Source organism: Styela clava, chromosome 13 (genome assembly GCF_964204865.1).
Source record: "Styela clava chromosome 13, kaStyClav1.hap1.2, whole genome shotgun sequence".
Taxonomy (NCBI): Eukaryota; Metazoa; Chordata; class Ascidiacea; order Stolidobranchia; family Styelidae; genus Styela; species Styela clava.
Window position 1 is genome coordinate 4,489,471 of NC_135262.1, and position 18,205 is coordinate 4,507,675.

Consider the following 18,205-nt stretch of genomic DNA (forward strand, 5'->3'; position numbering starts at 1 on the left):
ACAAGAGATTAGAAAAGGAACCCGACTGTGTTCCCTGGTGCCGTAGATACCATCTTAATATTAGCCTGCCCTCTGGCAGCTATCGAGATCAGAAGTTTTGACTTATTTATTTAAAACAACTCCTATTCCAAGTGGGGTAAGCACCCTAGACCCATCAGCCTTAAATGACCTTTTTATCTCTGATATCATCGACGACGAGCAGGACGGAATAGCCTCAGGTCTATGCAACTGTCAATATATAAGTAAAAACGGTATTAAAGAGATTTGTCCAAGCTCTTTGAGTTTAGAATCGGGGAATAAACAAAACCAGAGATAAGGATTAGAGCGCACATGGCGAGAGGAACATGTATTGCCAAAAGTTTTCCTTTTCTTAAGGTTTCAAAATTACTTCTACGTCTAATTTAACTTTCCATTGTCAGATTTGGGTGCACTAATTACCTTGAGGTCTACTAATTACTAAGATAAATATATATAAACTTGGGGTTATTTCCTTAATATCTTCGCACATATTTATAAATGTTATGTACTTCAATCGATTGTGGACGCCAGTATACTCGATGCTATTTTTACGAAATGATATTTTGAACATTCGCCCCAGCCTTTGCAGACAAGGCAATTACAAGGTTCATTTCGCAATTCTCGATCAGAAGTAGAAAACCTGAAACACTAGAAAGATATTAGATATTTCACCGATTGCGTATGAAGAAAGGAAAGATTTACATATTTATCCTGGGGGAGAAGAAAGCCGATAAGACGGCTTAATCATATGGCGAACCACGGCGTCTCGTCCGGTTACCGGTCTAGGTCAGTTAGCCAGTTTTTTGTTTTCGGAAGCATGGACTTGATGGTGGAGGAAGCCGTAAGCGACCAGCGGTTACGTGAACCACTCTACGGCGGCAAGGAGTCCAGCAATCCTCTCGCACATGATCATTCTCGCATGGGATTCGAACCTGCGAACCCACGAAGGGTAATCAGAGATGCGGTGGCGACCGTATTCCTAACGCTTAGGACGATGCGCCACACCGCCGAGCCAGACTTCAAATTACAAGAGACTTTTCTCCAAAAAGGTGTATGTATGATATTATTAAACTATAACGAATTAAGATGAAAGAATATTGGCCGATAGTTGATATATATCCAACAAGATTGGAATCTTTGTAATGCAATTGTACATATGAGTGAAATATATGGATATCACGTACTTAATTTAAATTATACGTAATCTGGTATTTCGCTTTGTCATCGTCGATATTGTTTAGGAAATGAGGTAAATGAAAAATCAATCCTACCATAGCGCCAAGTCTCTGTGGCTTACCCAAATGCAGTCTTGGGGTCAGGACAAATTAGGTGCATCTAATTTATTCATACAGAAATAAGTAGTATACATTATGGTAGAAAGTCATCGGTGGACCGCAATCTATAATACTAGAATCTACTATTATAGAATGTGGTCCACCGATGACTTTCTCTCACGCAACAGCAGCACCCAAAATTAGAGGTAGAGGGAAACTCGAAAAGCACTCCGAAAACGCAACCTAAAATACTTGCGATATAAGGAATGCACTGTGTGACGTCATAATTACATTTTAAAATATTTCGATTCTTCCAATATTTCAAATTTATATGATTTTTGACGCGACGACGAAATACCGAATCAAGTTTACCAAGGCCGGATTTCATAAAATCCGTATAACTATGTTCTCTGCAAGAAAATCGTGCGACATGGCACGCGGATATATTCCAAATATAAACGCAATTTACGAGGTACGATTTTTGATGTATTTTTATTTAAAAACGATGATTTACGTCGATTCAACCTAAATCGATGGTGTTTTGTCTTTATTGATATCCTGAGCAGTCACTAACATTATTTTAGATATTTATCATAGCCCTACTAATACGTACAATACTTTCGGATTGCACGGACACCCTATTTATCCATATATCATCTATGCCTGGTTGAAATCGTTAGCAATAAATCGAGGATAAAGAAGTGATAAGGGTTGAGGACAGCCTTAATATTTATGTGGCGTATATGAAGGCGTGTCGAATATATAATAAAACATTACCTCAAAAACTAAACTATAGGAACAGAGACAAACTAATTTTATTCAATACATATGGGAGTGTATTCCGCGCCCAGAGTGAGCCGACGCAACTTTCTCGCTCAACATTTTGTCTACATCGAATAGAATTGTATTCTGTATCAACTGTTTAGGTACGCTATTGTTCGGAGTAGTATTACTGTGGTCAGACTCGATTGTAACAAGGCGTTTTTGTTTGATGAATAGCCTCCACCAAACCGCCCTGTAGTAACAGCTTTTACGATTACCCACAGTAAACAACTTTCGATTTCTTATTGTTGAAAGACGCGTGGAAAAATATTTTCACTATTTGTTGCGAGCCGGAACGACCCAATTGTGATCGCAGGTTAATTCGACAAACCATACATGGAAGTATGAAAATGACGTATGCTGCTTTAGAAAATATAATTGTTAAAATCAGTTTTTGATTTGTGGATTCATGAAGTGGTCAGGAGAAGTCGGCGGGGTGACAGCGAAAGCAGTAACGGTTTTCTCAAAATAATATATAGTATTGCTCTATTAATCTCGAACAATAATGTCCTGCTGCACACTAACACGAATGTATTTCTGTAACGTTTTGTCCGATCAAAGACTTCCTCAGACAAGCATTTTACAAAATTTTGTAAAATACTTGTCTTTCTTATCTTTTTTTTATTTATTTGGTTTATCGTAGGTCAGGATAAGATAGTTCATTGCCCAATATAGGTTCTAACGCAAAGATAAACAGAATAAAAAATAACGGAGAGTAGCGAGACAATAACAAGATAGTACCAAATATATTTTTTTAAAATTGATCTTCATCTAACGCTATGATTTATTAGCAATACTTATGCTTGTCACCAAACAGATAGATTTGTATTTATTCCAGCTCTCGTCAACTGAATTTTTATGTCGAAATTTTACGCCATTGAAGCCGTTTTCTGCAGTTCCGATAAAGTAGAGAAAATGGAAAAGTAATTTAATTTAGAAGACAAAAAGTTTTTAATATTTTTCTGTAAACGTAGCTGAAATTTCAAATTTACCGTATTAATAACGTTCTGATATGCGAGAAATGTTTCAATCAAAATTACCAGTTCCCACGAACAATATGAGCTTGGAAATCGTGGTCAGTTCCTTTGTGCAGCCCACATCGCTCTCTTATTATTGATGCCTCACTCAAGAGTATCGAGTGGCAATTCAGAATTCAAGTAGTAAAGCGTCATACGGGACAATTGATACTCGTTTGCTATATAGTAAAGACGATACGGGCGATGATAGTAGGCTACCTATTTAAAGCGACTTATCAAGCAGAATAGCAAATATTTTTATGGCAATGCCAATAATTTATTTGATGAAATTGATTGGTATTTATCTTACTTATTTCGGACACTCAATGATGTCTAAGATGCAATTTTAAATATTAAAGATGACGGATAGTTTTTATTTCACTTAATAATTAGGTAGACCCATGAATGGGGTGTTAGCCAACAAGGGAATTCAGAAATTTCGCGTCTCTTATATGTGTCTACTAAAATACATTGCAGTGCAGAGGTATATATCTGTTTATTGTGGCAGGGGTGACTTTTCGAAAATTCCAGTTTGAAAATGCTAGGTTTAAAATTAACCACAAAAACCAGTGAATCAGTTAACCAAAAACTTTATTCAGTAACAACGTTTTTGTCAAGACAAGGGCGGAACCGTACATAGTTCATATAAGTGGGCAGTTGGGTTGGAGTAAAATTTTATGAAATTCGCAGAACTTTGATGCAAACCCTCAAACTATATTTTTTAAACCAGATTTCTTAGTGCGCCGAAAGCTTACATCTGTATTCGTTTATATACATATGCATCCTAATTTTTTGCTCACTTTTGTCACAGGGCTTTTTTATTTTGGCTCATACTGAGGTAGGGTTACGTCAACAAAATGTGGATTGTGAAAATTAAAAAAAGTTTACTCTCGTATGTTATCGGTCATCCTATTGGTCACAAGCTTAAAATAAACTATAATTTTAAATCATTAAACAAAGGCACGTTTTCGAATTTGCGATTGCTTCGTATCTCCGACCATTTGAAATAAATCGTCCCGATCGTATGAACTCGATTGAAAAATGACCTCTCCGTTTTTCGCACATTATCTCCTTCCGCTAAGAATTCAACATTTCTAATCCTGACGGGTAATCAATCGTAACCTGAACTACAAATCGGACAATATCGTCATTTTGAATCTTGGATTTTAACTTCTCGGACTTGACAACAATCATAGATAGGGTGTGCACGAAGTCTTGAAAATTTTTAAAATTGCAAAGGAAATTTACCGATACCATATATTGTTTTGGCCTTCACAGATGCATACTTGTAAGTAACATACTTGAACAATTACTAAAAACACCAAACAGGGTTAGGATTATTGAGACTGACTACATAACAAAATTGAAATTGTAAAAGGACTTTATGGACACCCTGTACATGCTGTGTGCTTTTCCACTTGTGTGAGTGTGGGTAAATGGCCACAAACACTGGTTACAGCGTTTGCCGTGAACACTTCTTTAGGTATCGTCCGTTTTGCCGATCTTTCAGAGGCCGTTGTCTGCGTTCTTTATTTTTTATTCATGTTCTGTGTTCTAGAGGAGTGTGCAACCTACGGGCCCACACGGGGAAATTGTGCGGCCCACGAAAAGATTTTTTAATTTACCGTATTTCTCCGCTATATTACGCATTTTCATGGTCAAATTTAGTCTCACAAATATAGGGGTGCGTATTATACATTGGTCTAGAAAATATCAAAAAATTTTAATTCTCATTTTATGCTTTAACTGGCTAATAATTGTCACATTTGTTAACCTTAAGTTTTTAATTTTATGTGGCAAAGTCTGTTAGAATCAGATCATCAGATCGTATTATCCATGGGTGCGTTTTATACACGGAGAAATACAGTAATCTGGAACGTGCGAGTAATTTCCTTTGTTTTGCAAAGCCTACGCCCGATTCCAATTTATTATCTATGTCTATAGTGTTACAACGCCCTAACAGCTAGCTAGTGTGAAGCAAACAACGCATATCATTCGATCGAAAATAACAAAATTTTTGTGTCTGCACGGTTCACGTTATTTGTATCTGTCTCTGCTATAATATAGGTTTCACACCCCCTGTTGTAGACAAAAGATCGACATAAAATTATATTGTATAGTATCACCTTATATTGAACAAATCTTTTATTCCGAACAGGCAATAATGGAAGATACTAGGCGAATACTAGTTAGTCTTGAAAGAAGATTTAAATGCATCGCACAACAACAATTCATATTTGTAACAGCACTGGACCGATGTCGAAAACAAAAATTTGAACCAACGAAGCAGATTTCAACGATATCACAAGTATGCAAAATAATTGAATAACTTATTGCCTAATTTTATGAATTGCAGGCACGGAGTTGTCTTGATTGTATTCTGAGCAGCGGTTCTCAAACGGTGGCGCGATCAACAGGGGGGCGTTGAAATTTTTGAGGGGGCGTGAATCTAAAAACAAAAAAAAAGTATTAGCTAGATTTAATCTTGCCCGCCTCATTTTGGATATTTACATTTTTTTGGGATATTTACCTTCCACCCACGTATGTTCAACGTTTTTTTTTAAATAAAACATACGTTCGCCTCACTATCTGTTATTTGTAGCTTATTGTTAGCTAGGTATTTTTGAGGTGGGGCACGAGACTTTTTCAAAAATTTGGGAACCATCGTATTAGAGAAAATATAACTATTATGCAAAGCGTGTGAGATTACTGAAACGTTTGGGTACATTCATGCACAAATTTCAAGTGTTGAATATTTTTATTTTTTTGTAATAGTCATCAAATTTATGGGTTTTGATTTGGGTTACTCTGCACTTCGAAACAACCAAAACAAAAATTTGAAAACCCCCAACCAATTATTGAAATCAAGCCTTGGGCAACATCCACGAAATTCCGGGTCCCTTCAATCCTTATATTTCAGATCTCTTCCAGCCTGAATATCTATCAAAGTATCTTATTCCAAATTCCCGTATCTATAAATAATTGCTGGTGCTGAATCTTAGTCACAATTAAGGTATAACGTTCTATAGTTGATAGGAACTGTGTCGAACTTTTCAAAACAACTCAATGATATAAATAGAACCAAAATTTGATAGATTTAGTCGACAGTGGGCGCTACTTGTAAAGAGCATTGAGATCTTTTGTACAAAGCCTCCGCCGCTGATGCAAAAATGTGAGATTTGAGAAAAACAGCCCCGCCATGTTTTACAATAACAACTTAGTAATTATTCAGTTGAGGTTGAAAATGATTTGAAAATTTGAATTCACAGTACAATCTGCCCTGAATGGATAATTACTTTTCTTATTTTAAGCGTTGGCTAGGGTTCCGAGATTGCACCAGACTGCCTCTATAGCAAACCAGTGCTTTTATATTTTTTTTTCAAACTTTTACCTCGGTTACCACTCGCTAAATCAATCTTCAATGTTACTTGTTTCCCGTATCAGACAAAAAAAAAAATGATACATTTAGTCGAGACTGGCTACTTATCAACCACCATTTCGTTATTTTCAAATAAAACTTGTTTTCTATTTCCTCAGGTACAAAACTACTACGAAGAAATTGCCGATAATGCAACAGATAAAAGAATATTCTCAATGTTTCTTTCGCTTGTACATGATCTGGTAGAATTTCGAAGAACACTTTCAAAAGTCGTGAAAAAAAAAGACGATAAATTGAATAATTTGTTCAAAACTTGGAAAAGTGTTTTGGAACAACGACAAGTATGACTTATGTTTATAATACTAATATCGTGAAAATTATGTCATCGGGATTTTTGAACCAGTAATCTAGAACAAGGTCCCGACTTTGAGGTAAAAGTAGAAATAATACTGATAGAGTTATTATAATCGATCATTGACGCGCTTTTTAGATTTTTCATTGTGATAGAAATGTAGGTAGTCAGTTAATTTCATCCAGAGGGAACTCTCAGATACACAATTCGGACCTCCTGAAGTATGCGCACCAAGATGGCGCACAACCTGAACTCTGGTTTTGTACAGGGTTAGGGTTCAGGTTGTGCGACATCTTGGTACGCATACTTCAGGAGTACCCAAAATTCGCTATTGTTTGTACACATGGCTTAGATTTAGAACTATAGTGAGTAATCTCTTGGTATGACAAAACAAAAAAAAATGTCGGTGGAAACGAGAGAGTAATTTTAGACAACTAAAGTTCGTTATAATATCTGTGAAATAAAAAAAATAAAAAAAAGAGGAATCGCATTTTGTCGATAGGGTAAATTTGGCCTGCTTCAAGTTTTAAAACAATCATAATTCTCTTCAGAATTTTGTAAATTGCAATGTTTTTTCATTAGGACATTTCACATATCCGAGCAAAATTTCCCAACGACCAAGTAAATCACTTGAGCTGCGATGAAGCGAAGAATCATTTTGGTGGCATCGTCAGTGTTATACCTGTAGCTATGGATTGTGCGAGAGAAGTCGTTGAAAGAATTGAAGCAACAAGAGCTTACAGAGCAAAATCGTCTTCCAGAGGTAAAAATTAGGAGCTCCAGAAGTGTGTGTACCAATATGGAGGAAACGAATTTTTAACATAGTCAAACTCGTAATAGAACTAAAATTAGGAAAATCGGAATAAAATTATGGCCTAACCCTAACCTGGTACACACACTACGGGAGTACCAAAAATCAACTGTTTATTGGCCTCTTGTTGTCAACGATTGGTAATTGAGGTGAAACGTACACAGTGTTCCATACTTTAAAATTTGTACAAAAATATGATTGTATGCAAGTTAACCAATGCTTCTACGTGGCGTTTAAAAAACTACCTAATCACACAATAAAAAAATTTAAAAGACAAACTTTCTATTTGGAAAGGACGATTGATGGAATTCCGTTTCCGGACATAAACTTCCTAATAAGGGAAATCAAATATATATATATATCATACAATAAAATTTATTTACTTTATAACTGTTCTTACTATAAAATGGGCAAAATTTTTAATTGTTTTTACTTAAAAATATGGCCAAATTTTGTGGACTCTCTGTATTTAAGTTGAATATCTCATATTCACTGCGAAGCGGTAAATTTCTTCTACACAGACTCACGTATTTGGAAAGAAAAACAGACTAGTCATTTTTACAGTGCAATATTAAAGAATATATCACTGTGGTAGGGAGATTCGTGTAACCGCTGGTCGATTCATCAAATCCATCTGAAACTATTATCTAGCTAGATATTCCTTATACCCTAACGCAGTGTTTCCCAAACTTTTTTGGCCGCGGACCCCTGTTTGAGAATCTTATTTTTGACGAACCCCAATCTATACAGTATGAATTCCTGTACCTAACAATGAAGAAGTATACGGCTTCATTTGCATGGCAACAACCCATACAATAATGATGTGTTGGATGAGATAATAAATTCGACTCTGAAATAAGCTTTTCACGTACTTGATTAAAACAAATTGTAAACTCGTTTCGTGGACCGCAGACCATTCAAAATTGGCCCTCCCGGGGGCCGCACATTTTTCTTGTGGGCCGCATTTGGCCCGCGGGCCAGAAGTTGCACACCCCTGGTGAAGATAAAGTATTATTTCTTTCATTCGTCTAAAGAACAAGTTACAACTTATTTATAGGTTATCGACAAACGAGAGAATCGTCGAGAAACGCAGAACCAGAAGATTGTCACATCCATGAAGCATGTCGAATGAAACCAACCCCAGCATCGCCCGTTATATCATCCCCTACTCAGTCTTTATCCCGAGCATCCATAAATTCTCACAAGTCTGAAAAGCCGGAAAAAGATTCCACTGAAGTTCGAAAATGCCCATCTACCTACGAAATGCAGTCCACTCAACGATCGAAAACACCAATATCCACCCGTCCCGCTACCGCAGGAAAGTCAACACAAACCCCTGGATATCTCGTATCAACATTGCGACCCAATCTTGATTATCCTCACCAGAGTACATCGGAAACCGAAATGAAATCGCTTATGCATAGCAGAAAACATAAAATTGCGAGGCCGAACTGGAAGCCGTAACTAACGCCATGAAGATGTGTTATGTACTCTTATAAAACATACTGCATCGTCAGTGAATTATTTTTTATAAAGATGAGACGCTTAATTGTGATGCTATATTATGCTTGTACTATACATATACTTCAATAAAGCAAATATATATTCCCACTCGACTGTTCTCCACGTCATGGTAGAAGTTCTTTAAGCCCAGGCTGGATTGAGTGTTAAACTGCGTCTTACAAGGCTTTCGTCTCCCTAGATCAGCGGTTCTTAACCTTTTTTTTTGTTTTGTGTCCCACTTTTGTTGCACAAAAAATTCTTTGGTCCATTAGTTTACTCGTGCAAAGGAAAAACAAAACTTTCTTTCATTTAGATATTTCTACTTTAATGATTGAAATGTAAATTGTCACTCAGTAGCAAAATCAGCATCATCTGTGTTAGCCAAGTGAATATACCCTCTGTCCATAGGTTTCGGTCGTCCCTTTACACAACTTGATGTAAAGTGGGCGAACATAATTAGTTATCTTCATATTGGTACACACACTTCTGGAGCGCCTATTTTTCCAATCGTAACCAAACCAATAAGAGGCCCGTTAATTTTTGAAGTTCAAGACAGAACGCAATTCGTAAACCGGCTTGAACGTGTTCTGCTCTTACTCTATTTTGCTGCGGAATGGTGAATAAAACTATCCAAAAGCATATAGATTACGCCGGAGATAGTGCATCAATACGCATTTGACCAGTAAAGTCCAAGATAATTCCGCCAAATTGTAATGAGTGCGTGCACTAGGTGTCATTGTTATTATATTTGGATAAATTTTCGCATACGATACCTTCGACAAAGTTTATAGCAAATTTAACAAAGTTTGAGCAAAACGTTGAGTTGCCTACCCAATTCAGTTGTGCACTCCTTTTTTGTATATTACGATTAAAACGTTATCGCGCGTTATCGTGTCTTTCATTTAGATTCATTGTAAAGTAAATTCAGTGTATTTTGGGGGTGACTTCAGTTTTTCTAAAATCAACTTTTTGAAATATCGCCTGGTTTCTTGGGTTTTCTATTATTCCACTCTATTTGAAATTTGTGTTTCCATGGTCAAAAAATAGTAAATTTTAATAAAAATTACTGAAAATGTACAATGGCAGATTCAAAGACGATCAAAAACCCGCCGATCAAACGCGCCCGTCGCTATGCTTTTCAACAAGTCGCAAGGGGGCGACGTAGAGCAGGTTTATGTAGGTTTGAAAAGCACCATATAAAATGAAAAATAAAAACAACCTGATCATATGGGGCCGATTATAAGGTACTCCCGGAGTATGTGAACCAAGATAAAGGACACCTGAACGTAGTATGTGTACCAGGTTAGAGTTAGGTCATAACTTAATTTCAATTTTCCTTATTTTAATTCTATTATGAGTTCGGGGACTAGCTAAGTGACTCTCGTAGTGTTCGTACCTGAAATCATGGCCTAACTCTAACCTGGTAAACACACAACGTTCCGGTGTCCGTCATCTTAGTTCACATACTTCGGGAGTATCGATCATAATTATCAATCTTGGCACGGATAGGGAAGCTTCTTCGATTACACTTTCACGGCACGTTTCAATGTATACGAACTCTCGTACAATTTTCTTCAAGTAACCGGACGAGAGGTCGTGGTTCGCCATATGGTTAAGCCGTCTTATCGGCTTCTTCTCCCCCGGGATAAATATGTAAATCCAATCCTATTAGACAAGGCTAAGCTTTCGATTGTCAAAGCAAATGAATATGAGCAAATGATATTATCCCGAACATTATATATATATCACAAGTCAACCAGCAGACGCGGCAATATCTAACTGTTAATCATTATTTACTTGTGATACCCAACGGACACATGCTACATAATTTGAAGGACAAATCACAAGTCACGAGATCACGATTTCAGTCTTTGAATGACTACATCTGCGCAGCCTCAGGTATGCAAAACAACGTCACTGATTGACCAAAACATAACCACGGCCTGCTTCCAAAATTTTACTGTTATTTAAAAAATTGGATTTAAATATTTTGAATTATTTTCATTTTATTGTATATCAAATCAATTCGATTTAATGTCCTCCGTATGAATTAGCACAGTAACTTTACTAGAATACATAAAGCGCAAAGTACTTAAATACAACCTTGCTCGAAGCAAAGTCCCGAGCCCTCAATTAAAAGTAAAAGAGTACTGAAAGAATAAATGCAAGCGACGACTAATGCGTTAAGAACTATATAATACTATAATATGAATTGAAATAATATAAAAAATAGAGAAAATTAATACGTAAAATTAGGAACCAAATTGATTGAAACTGTGGAAAGAATAAAATATTTTCAATACAAACATCTAACTAAGATATATATATATATCATACATACACAATTGTTCAACTACGAAGACTAATGCATTTTGTAGTATGTGACCAAATTCGTAGACTTAAATATACGGCAAAGCTACCATGATGGCGGACAATTTCCAAATGTACTAAGGCGTATTCAGGGTATTGATGAAGAGGATTGTCTAATGTTCGAATTCTTTGCAGTGAAGTTATTGCATCTAAAACCATTGCTCACGGATGACTTGAAATTTATACTTACTCAGTTTGAACTGTCCACTGACATTGCATTTCTGCATATCTTTTAAGTTTAATAATATAGCGGGATTCGAATTGTATTACAAGCTGCAGGTACTATCGACATAGAAGGTACATTCGACACCGCTATCCACTGTTTTCTCTCCAAATCATATTTTTCAACTGACAAAGTCCCATTATTCCCAACTGCGAATAAGATTTTGTAATCAACACAAAGGCTGAAGTTGCATCTCGGAATCCTCATTGGAGCCAAATTTGTCCAAGTATTAGTATCGGGGTCAAAAAACTCAGCACTTGAGATTTTTTTTCTTCCTCCCGCAACATAGATTCTTCCATTATACACGGTTGCAGCTGGATTATTTCTGACAACATTCATACTTTCCATACGGAGCGGGTACCAATTAGAAGGGGAATATTTAATTACGTTGGATCCAATGATATAAATATCGTCTCTGACGATAAAATGACTTTGTCCTGAATTTGGAAACCCCTGCCCTCTTTTCATGACGTCATCGTTGAAGAAACAGCATCGATTGGGGCCTCATTGTATGTTATTAGGTATTACTTATTTGGTGCTCCCGAAGTATGTGTACCAAGTATGTGGCGCACAACCTGAACATAATACCAAGTTAGGAATTATGCTTGTTCCTGTACTGGAAGTTATTACATAAGTTGAATTTATAAGTAATCGGCCATCGCAATCCGATACCGGTACGGTGAGTCCTGCGATCCCTGAAAATATTGCTGTGCAAACAATACCGCGTTTGCCGCTAATTAAAAAAACAGTTAACTTTTCCGCGAAAAATAGGGTCACATAGGACCGAGAGGAAATGTCAAAAAATTGGCACTAAAACAAAATATAAACTTACGCAAAATCTCAACCACCGCAAGGTGCGCAATTTTTAATTTAAATGACATTATCGCACACATAAAACGAATCCCATAGAAGCCACAGAATGTTTTGAAATAAATAAAAAATAAGCTTTCTAGCGGTGAACCACTGAAAATTTTAAATAAGTTGGTCCAATAGTTTATGACGGAAGCAATTTATTCATAACAAATTAATAAAAAGTATATTAACAAAAAGAATGCTCAAATATATGGACACAAAGGCGCGGCTCATCGTGCTAAGCGTTAGGAATACGCTCGCCGCCGCATCTCTGATTATTCTGCGTGGGTTCGCAGGTTCGAATCCCATGCGGGATAGTTATGTGCGAGAGGATTGCTCGCCGTCATAGGGTGGTTCACGTAACCGCTGTTCGGTAATGACTTCCTTACCATCAAGTCCATGCTTCCGAAAAACAAATAACTAACTAATCCCATACCCGACATGGACTGGTAACCGGGCGAGAGGCCGTGGTTTACCACATGGTTATGCCGTCTTATCGGCTTTCCTCTCCCCTGGGATAAATATGCAAATCTTATCCTATGACCAAAGCGAAACAGTAGCCTGCCTTATCTTTTACAGTACCGGTACCGTCAAAAAACTTCCGACTTTCGTGTAGCAAGAGAGTAGCACGAGAGAGGTTGAAGAACCGCTACAAATAATTTATATTGTTTTTCGAGAGGTCATCACATAAAATTTCATAACATATAAGTGAAAAACAAATTACATAGCCCGCAGAAACTTTGAAATAAATCAAAGTAAGAGCCTTCTGGCGAGAAATACATTTAACCACTGGAAATATCAACGTAGTTAAAGAGAAACGCGGTTTTTCTTCATACGACAAGAAGAAAAATACCAACAAGAACAACAACACATTATGTTCAATAAAAGCAATAGCCTTCTTTAAAACCCGTGCATATTTCATATGCTTTGAGAGAGTGAAATTTGATAATGTGAAGTCTCTGTCCGTTTTGTATTACAATTTTATCAAAACGATCGAGCATAGACCTGAATACATGTCCACTGGAACCGGTCCAGCAGTATGTGTACCATATGGAGGTAACTAATTTTGTTCGCCTATTTTACACCAAGTTGTGTAAAGGGACTGAAACGTATGGGCAGGGGTATATTCACTTGGCTAACACAGACAGTCCCTGAACTCCTAATAGAACTACAATAAGAAAAATCGGAATCAAATTATGGCCTAACCCTAACGTGGTAAACGTACTTCGGGAGTACCTCCACTGGAACAGACCCAGCAGAATACAGAAGAACTATTTCACGCTTCAGTGTTCGCGAAAAATTTCCAATTAACCTTTCGGTACGCAACATTGGACCGCCTATCGAGAAGGTCTGGAATAAATGTGTGCAGAATCCGGTTGCCGGATTCGTATCCAGCTTGATTTTCATAATTTTTCGATACCTGATTGGTCTTGAAAATAAGACTCTTCCGGATTTTGAAAAAATGAAATATTTTGTCGTTGATGGCGTTAGATACGTATTCTCCAATTTTGGATGACGAAACAATGAACTTTCTGTCGAGGCGTAGAGAATTTTTTGAGGGGGCCTAGAGCAAATTAAAAATGGAAATATTTATTGGATTTCATCTTACCCACCTTATTTTGGATATTTACATTCTTTATTGTTTAGAGATTGCGATTCCGTCCGCGTATTTTCTGAATAAAACATACTTTTGTCTTACTATCTGTTATATGTAGCTTATTGTTAGCTATATACTCATTTTTGAAGTGGCGAGCGAGACTTGACGAATTATAAAAAGGTGGCACGACTTAAAAAGTTTGAGAACCCCTGTTGTGGAGGATGTGTAAAAGCGATTTCTTGCTCTCGACTACCGTGTTTCCCGAGAATAAAACCTAGCCTAAATTTTGAAAATGATTTTAAAATAAGCTCTCCCCTTCAAATAAGACCTAGTTAGTCGATAGCGCGAATTTTTTTTTGACTTGTCGATAGCAAGAAATCTCTCCTGCGCGTTTTAATTGATTAATCTAAAATGCGTGAGGGAGGAAAAGGTTTTATAGGCAAACGGATTTAAAATTTTGTATATTTAAAATTTTCTACTTTGTAATCTTTGTTTTTGATAAATGGAAATGAAAGATATCCTTCAAAGGTAAGCGTAGTATGGAACAGAAAATGATAGCTCGTTGTCAAACGATTTATTGGTATAAACTGGGCACAGTACAGCCTTCGGTGACGAACTGTTATTTTCATTATCAAAATTGGTCATCGAAACGATCCGACAGAGTTTTCGCGTCTACCTTTTTATTAATTAATTTGTCATTTTGTTCTCAGATTATGAAATATAGAAGGTAATTTTCAACAGTCAAGCAACCCGCCATCCTCTGCGAAACAGGGTGCTGGCACTAGAGATGTACCTATGTATCGATATCTGTCATTTTTTTCGGTATCGGTCAAATGTAGACCAATATATTCAGCTTTTTACTCTTATCCAGAAATTTTTAAAATAAGTAAATTGCGGATGTTGAAATTATTTTTTGGTTATTAAATAGCCGCCACAAGTAGAAATGGGAACATGATTCTGACCTGTTCTAGCTATTTATCAGCCAACCTAGCTCAACTATTTTCGCTGCCAAATTTTATTATAATATATGTTATAGGCTATCGACATTTTGATATGAGATGTTAAATATGAAGAAATTTATCAATTGAATAATTTCTCATGTGAAAAATATAAAATACAACGTTACATTTTCACAAAATCCTACGGAGGCAATAACTCAATGTATCAGTTTGATATAAGACAAGTAAACATTTATTTACTTTACCAACTCATAGCCAAAACCCATGAGTTTTCTAATTGAACACCGAAATTACTAGCGTCGGTGCACAATTCATCTGAATCAATTAACGCATCTGGATCTCAAACACCAATTCTCATTGGCTGGGATACCGTAAAAGTGCCTAACTTCAAACATAAATTTTAAACGGCCTTATCTTGACTAAAAAGCGCCGTATATTGCCTATTTCAATTTTTATAGCTAGCGCTGTTATGTGTTCATGTATTCTCAGCCTTTTTATTGTTGCATAATCAATTTTTTGTTAAAAAAAACAAAAGTTTTATCGAAAAATAACTGCCCGCTATGCAACGGCGCAGAGCGTCGCTAGCACTTAAACTATCACCGTCAAAACACCATCATTCGATGGAGGGTGAAACAATGTATATAATTTATCAGAGTGATCGCAAGATGTCGTACGAGATTTAAATAGGACCTAAAATTCTGAATTATAAATTCCGTTAAAAATATTAAGATTTCAAGCTGCGTCAAAAGTTACTTCAACCTCACATAGATTATTTTCGCTCACTTCCGAGGCAACGTCACACTGCATCGCAGAAAGGAACTTTGACGCCCGACACAACGACGCCAAATTGACAATTTCCGTTTAGAGGGTGTTCCAGTGTAATATTTCTGTATTTTGTTCGGTTCATGTGTGATTATATGCCAAAATTACATTAATGAGAATACATGATTACTTAGTCATGCATTGCAAGTCAAAATGGCAGTCATAGAATAAAGCCTGGGTGAATTTGATTCACCCGAAGTAAAAATTCATTTATACTTCCCGCAAAAATCACGGGGCCAATCCCAATCTTAATTAACGAGATTAAATTGAAGATTAAACTTTACAATTGCGTTCGCCGTGTATTCGATGTCAATTTATCACGTCAATCAATCAATCAATCAATCAATCTTTTATTTGTCAACACAAAAAACAAGCATATAGAAAACTGTTACAATAAATGAAATATACTGATCATGTTAATTGTGTGACTGGAGTCGCGAGGGACCTATAAAGGTCTTCAAGCAGCGACACCTAGCTGATGCAGGTTAGTATAAAAAAGTAACTAAATAAGACACAACTACTGAATACCAGTAGTTGCGGCAGTATACATAATTGAGGCTACTGTGCAGATTATTTAACAAAATAAATGTATAACTATCACGAGAGAATGCACTGAAGAGAGAAAATGAGAGGACAACAAGAAAAAATAAAGAAAAACTTAGAGAGAATGCAAATTGCACAAAATATTTCTAACAAGTACAATTTTGAAAACTTATATACAAATGAAAAGAGTGAAAATTACCACTCTGATTAAGTTACAGCGAATAATATATTGCAAACAATACCGGTACGGTATCCTATTATACGTGTATAAAACTTGCAATAAGGGGGATAAAATATGACGAGAAAAAAAAACGGTCATAGTATTTGTAAATAACAGTAAACATACTTTCACTGAGTCATTAGGAGTTACCAGATTTAATGCGGCGGGTATTCTAGAATTAGACTCCTTGCACTTATTGTTGTTTGCCCGACTTGCTTGACAGCGAGCAATTTGGTAGGCGACACTGTCGAGTACCGGTACGGTACTTCAATGGTTACAGGAAGAGAGATAGTTACTAATGTATTTATTTTTCAAATTTTTTTTAAACATACCATACGATAGCGATCTAATGGCATTAGGTAAAACATTCCAGAGCTTTACACCCATATATTTGATTGACTTCTGTGTTCTGCTTGACGAGTATCTTGGGACGTGGAATGAACCGGACGAAGCTGATCTAGTGGAATGGGAATGGATAGTACTCTGCTTCGTAAAAAATTCAGTGAATGCTATGGGAAGTTTACCATCGAAATATTGATGCATAAGTTTCAATATCTCGATTTCATGAATATGACCAAGTTTAACTATGCTGCATCTGTGGTATAAAGGGTCAAGTCTAGACCGAAATGGTGCATTACATACAGCTCGGACGGCTTTATTTTGCAACACCTCCAATCTTCTAAGGAGAGTTGTCGAAGCGCTACCCCATGACATAATACCATACTGTACATATGACTGGAAAAGTGAAAAATAGACCATTCGAAGAGCTGGCATGGTAAGAAATTTTCTTAGTGTAAATAATATTCCGGAAGCACGGGCCACCTTTCCAGCGATGTAGTTAATATGTGTGGCCCATTTTAATTGGTCATCAATATAGATGCCAAAGTATTTATAAGAGTTGACATTTTCTAGCTGAGCTTTATCAATGCTAACATGAAACAGAGTTTTATTTTTTTCTTTATTTTTGGGACTAATCAATAAGCATTTTGACTTTTCAATATTTATTGTGAGCTTATTACTGGTCATCCAATGTGCAATTTTTTGCATTTCACAGTTCACGTATGAAGATAACAGCGTAATATCAAAAACGGTCGAGTATATTAACGACTTTACAAGCCCTATAAAGTATTTCATTGTACAGTAGATTAAAGCAGTTTGCAACAGATTAATTTGCATATGTTATTTCCCGATTAAAATGACTAACGCCCTATCGGGCTGATCTGACGTTACGAAAATAACGAAGAAATGAAACGAATGTGAACATAGCACGATGGAAGTTTCAAATAATGCCATTTCGCCGTCACGTTGAGATGTTACATTGCGACGCCGATCGAACGTCGGGTCCTCACGCAACGACGTAATTACGTCAAGCGCAGCCTCTTTTTCTCCGTACGTCGCAGTTACGCAGTGAGAAAAATGAGTGTCCGAAAGTGGGGCAGTGAAG

At 36.5% G+C, this 18,205-nt stretch overlaps 1 protein-coding gene across 1 annotated transcript; it reads left to right on the plus strand.

Moving 5' to 3' along the window:
- The first annotated feature begins 1,626 nt into the window (after positions 1-1,626).
- On the plus strand, positions 1,627-9,286 carry LOC120332532 (uncharacterized). The gene is made up of 5 exons (XM_039399800.2): positions 1,627-1,764; positions 5,289-5,438; positions 6,668-6,850; positions 7,444-7,624; positions 8,730-9,286. The coding sequence occupies exons 1-5, from the start codon at positions 1,696-1,698 to the stop codon at positions 9,134-9,136; spliced, it is 990 nt and encodes a 329-aa protein (XP_039255734.2). The 5' UTR covers positions 1,627-1,695; the 3' UTR covers positions 9,137-9,286.
- Positions 9,287-18,205: the final 8,919 nt, after the last annotated feature.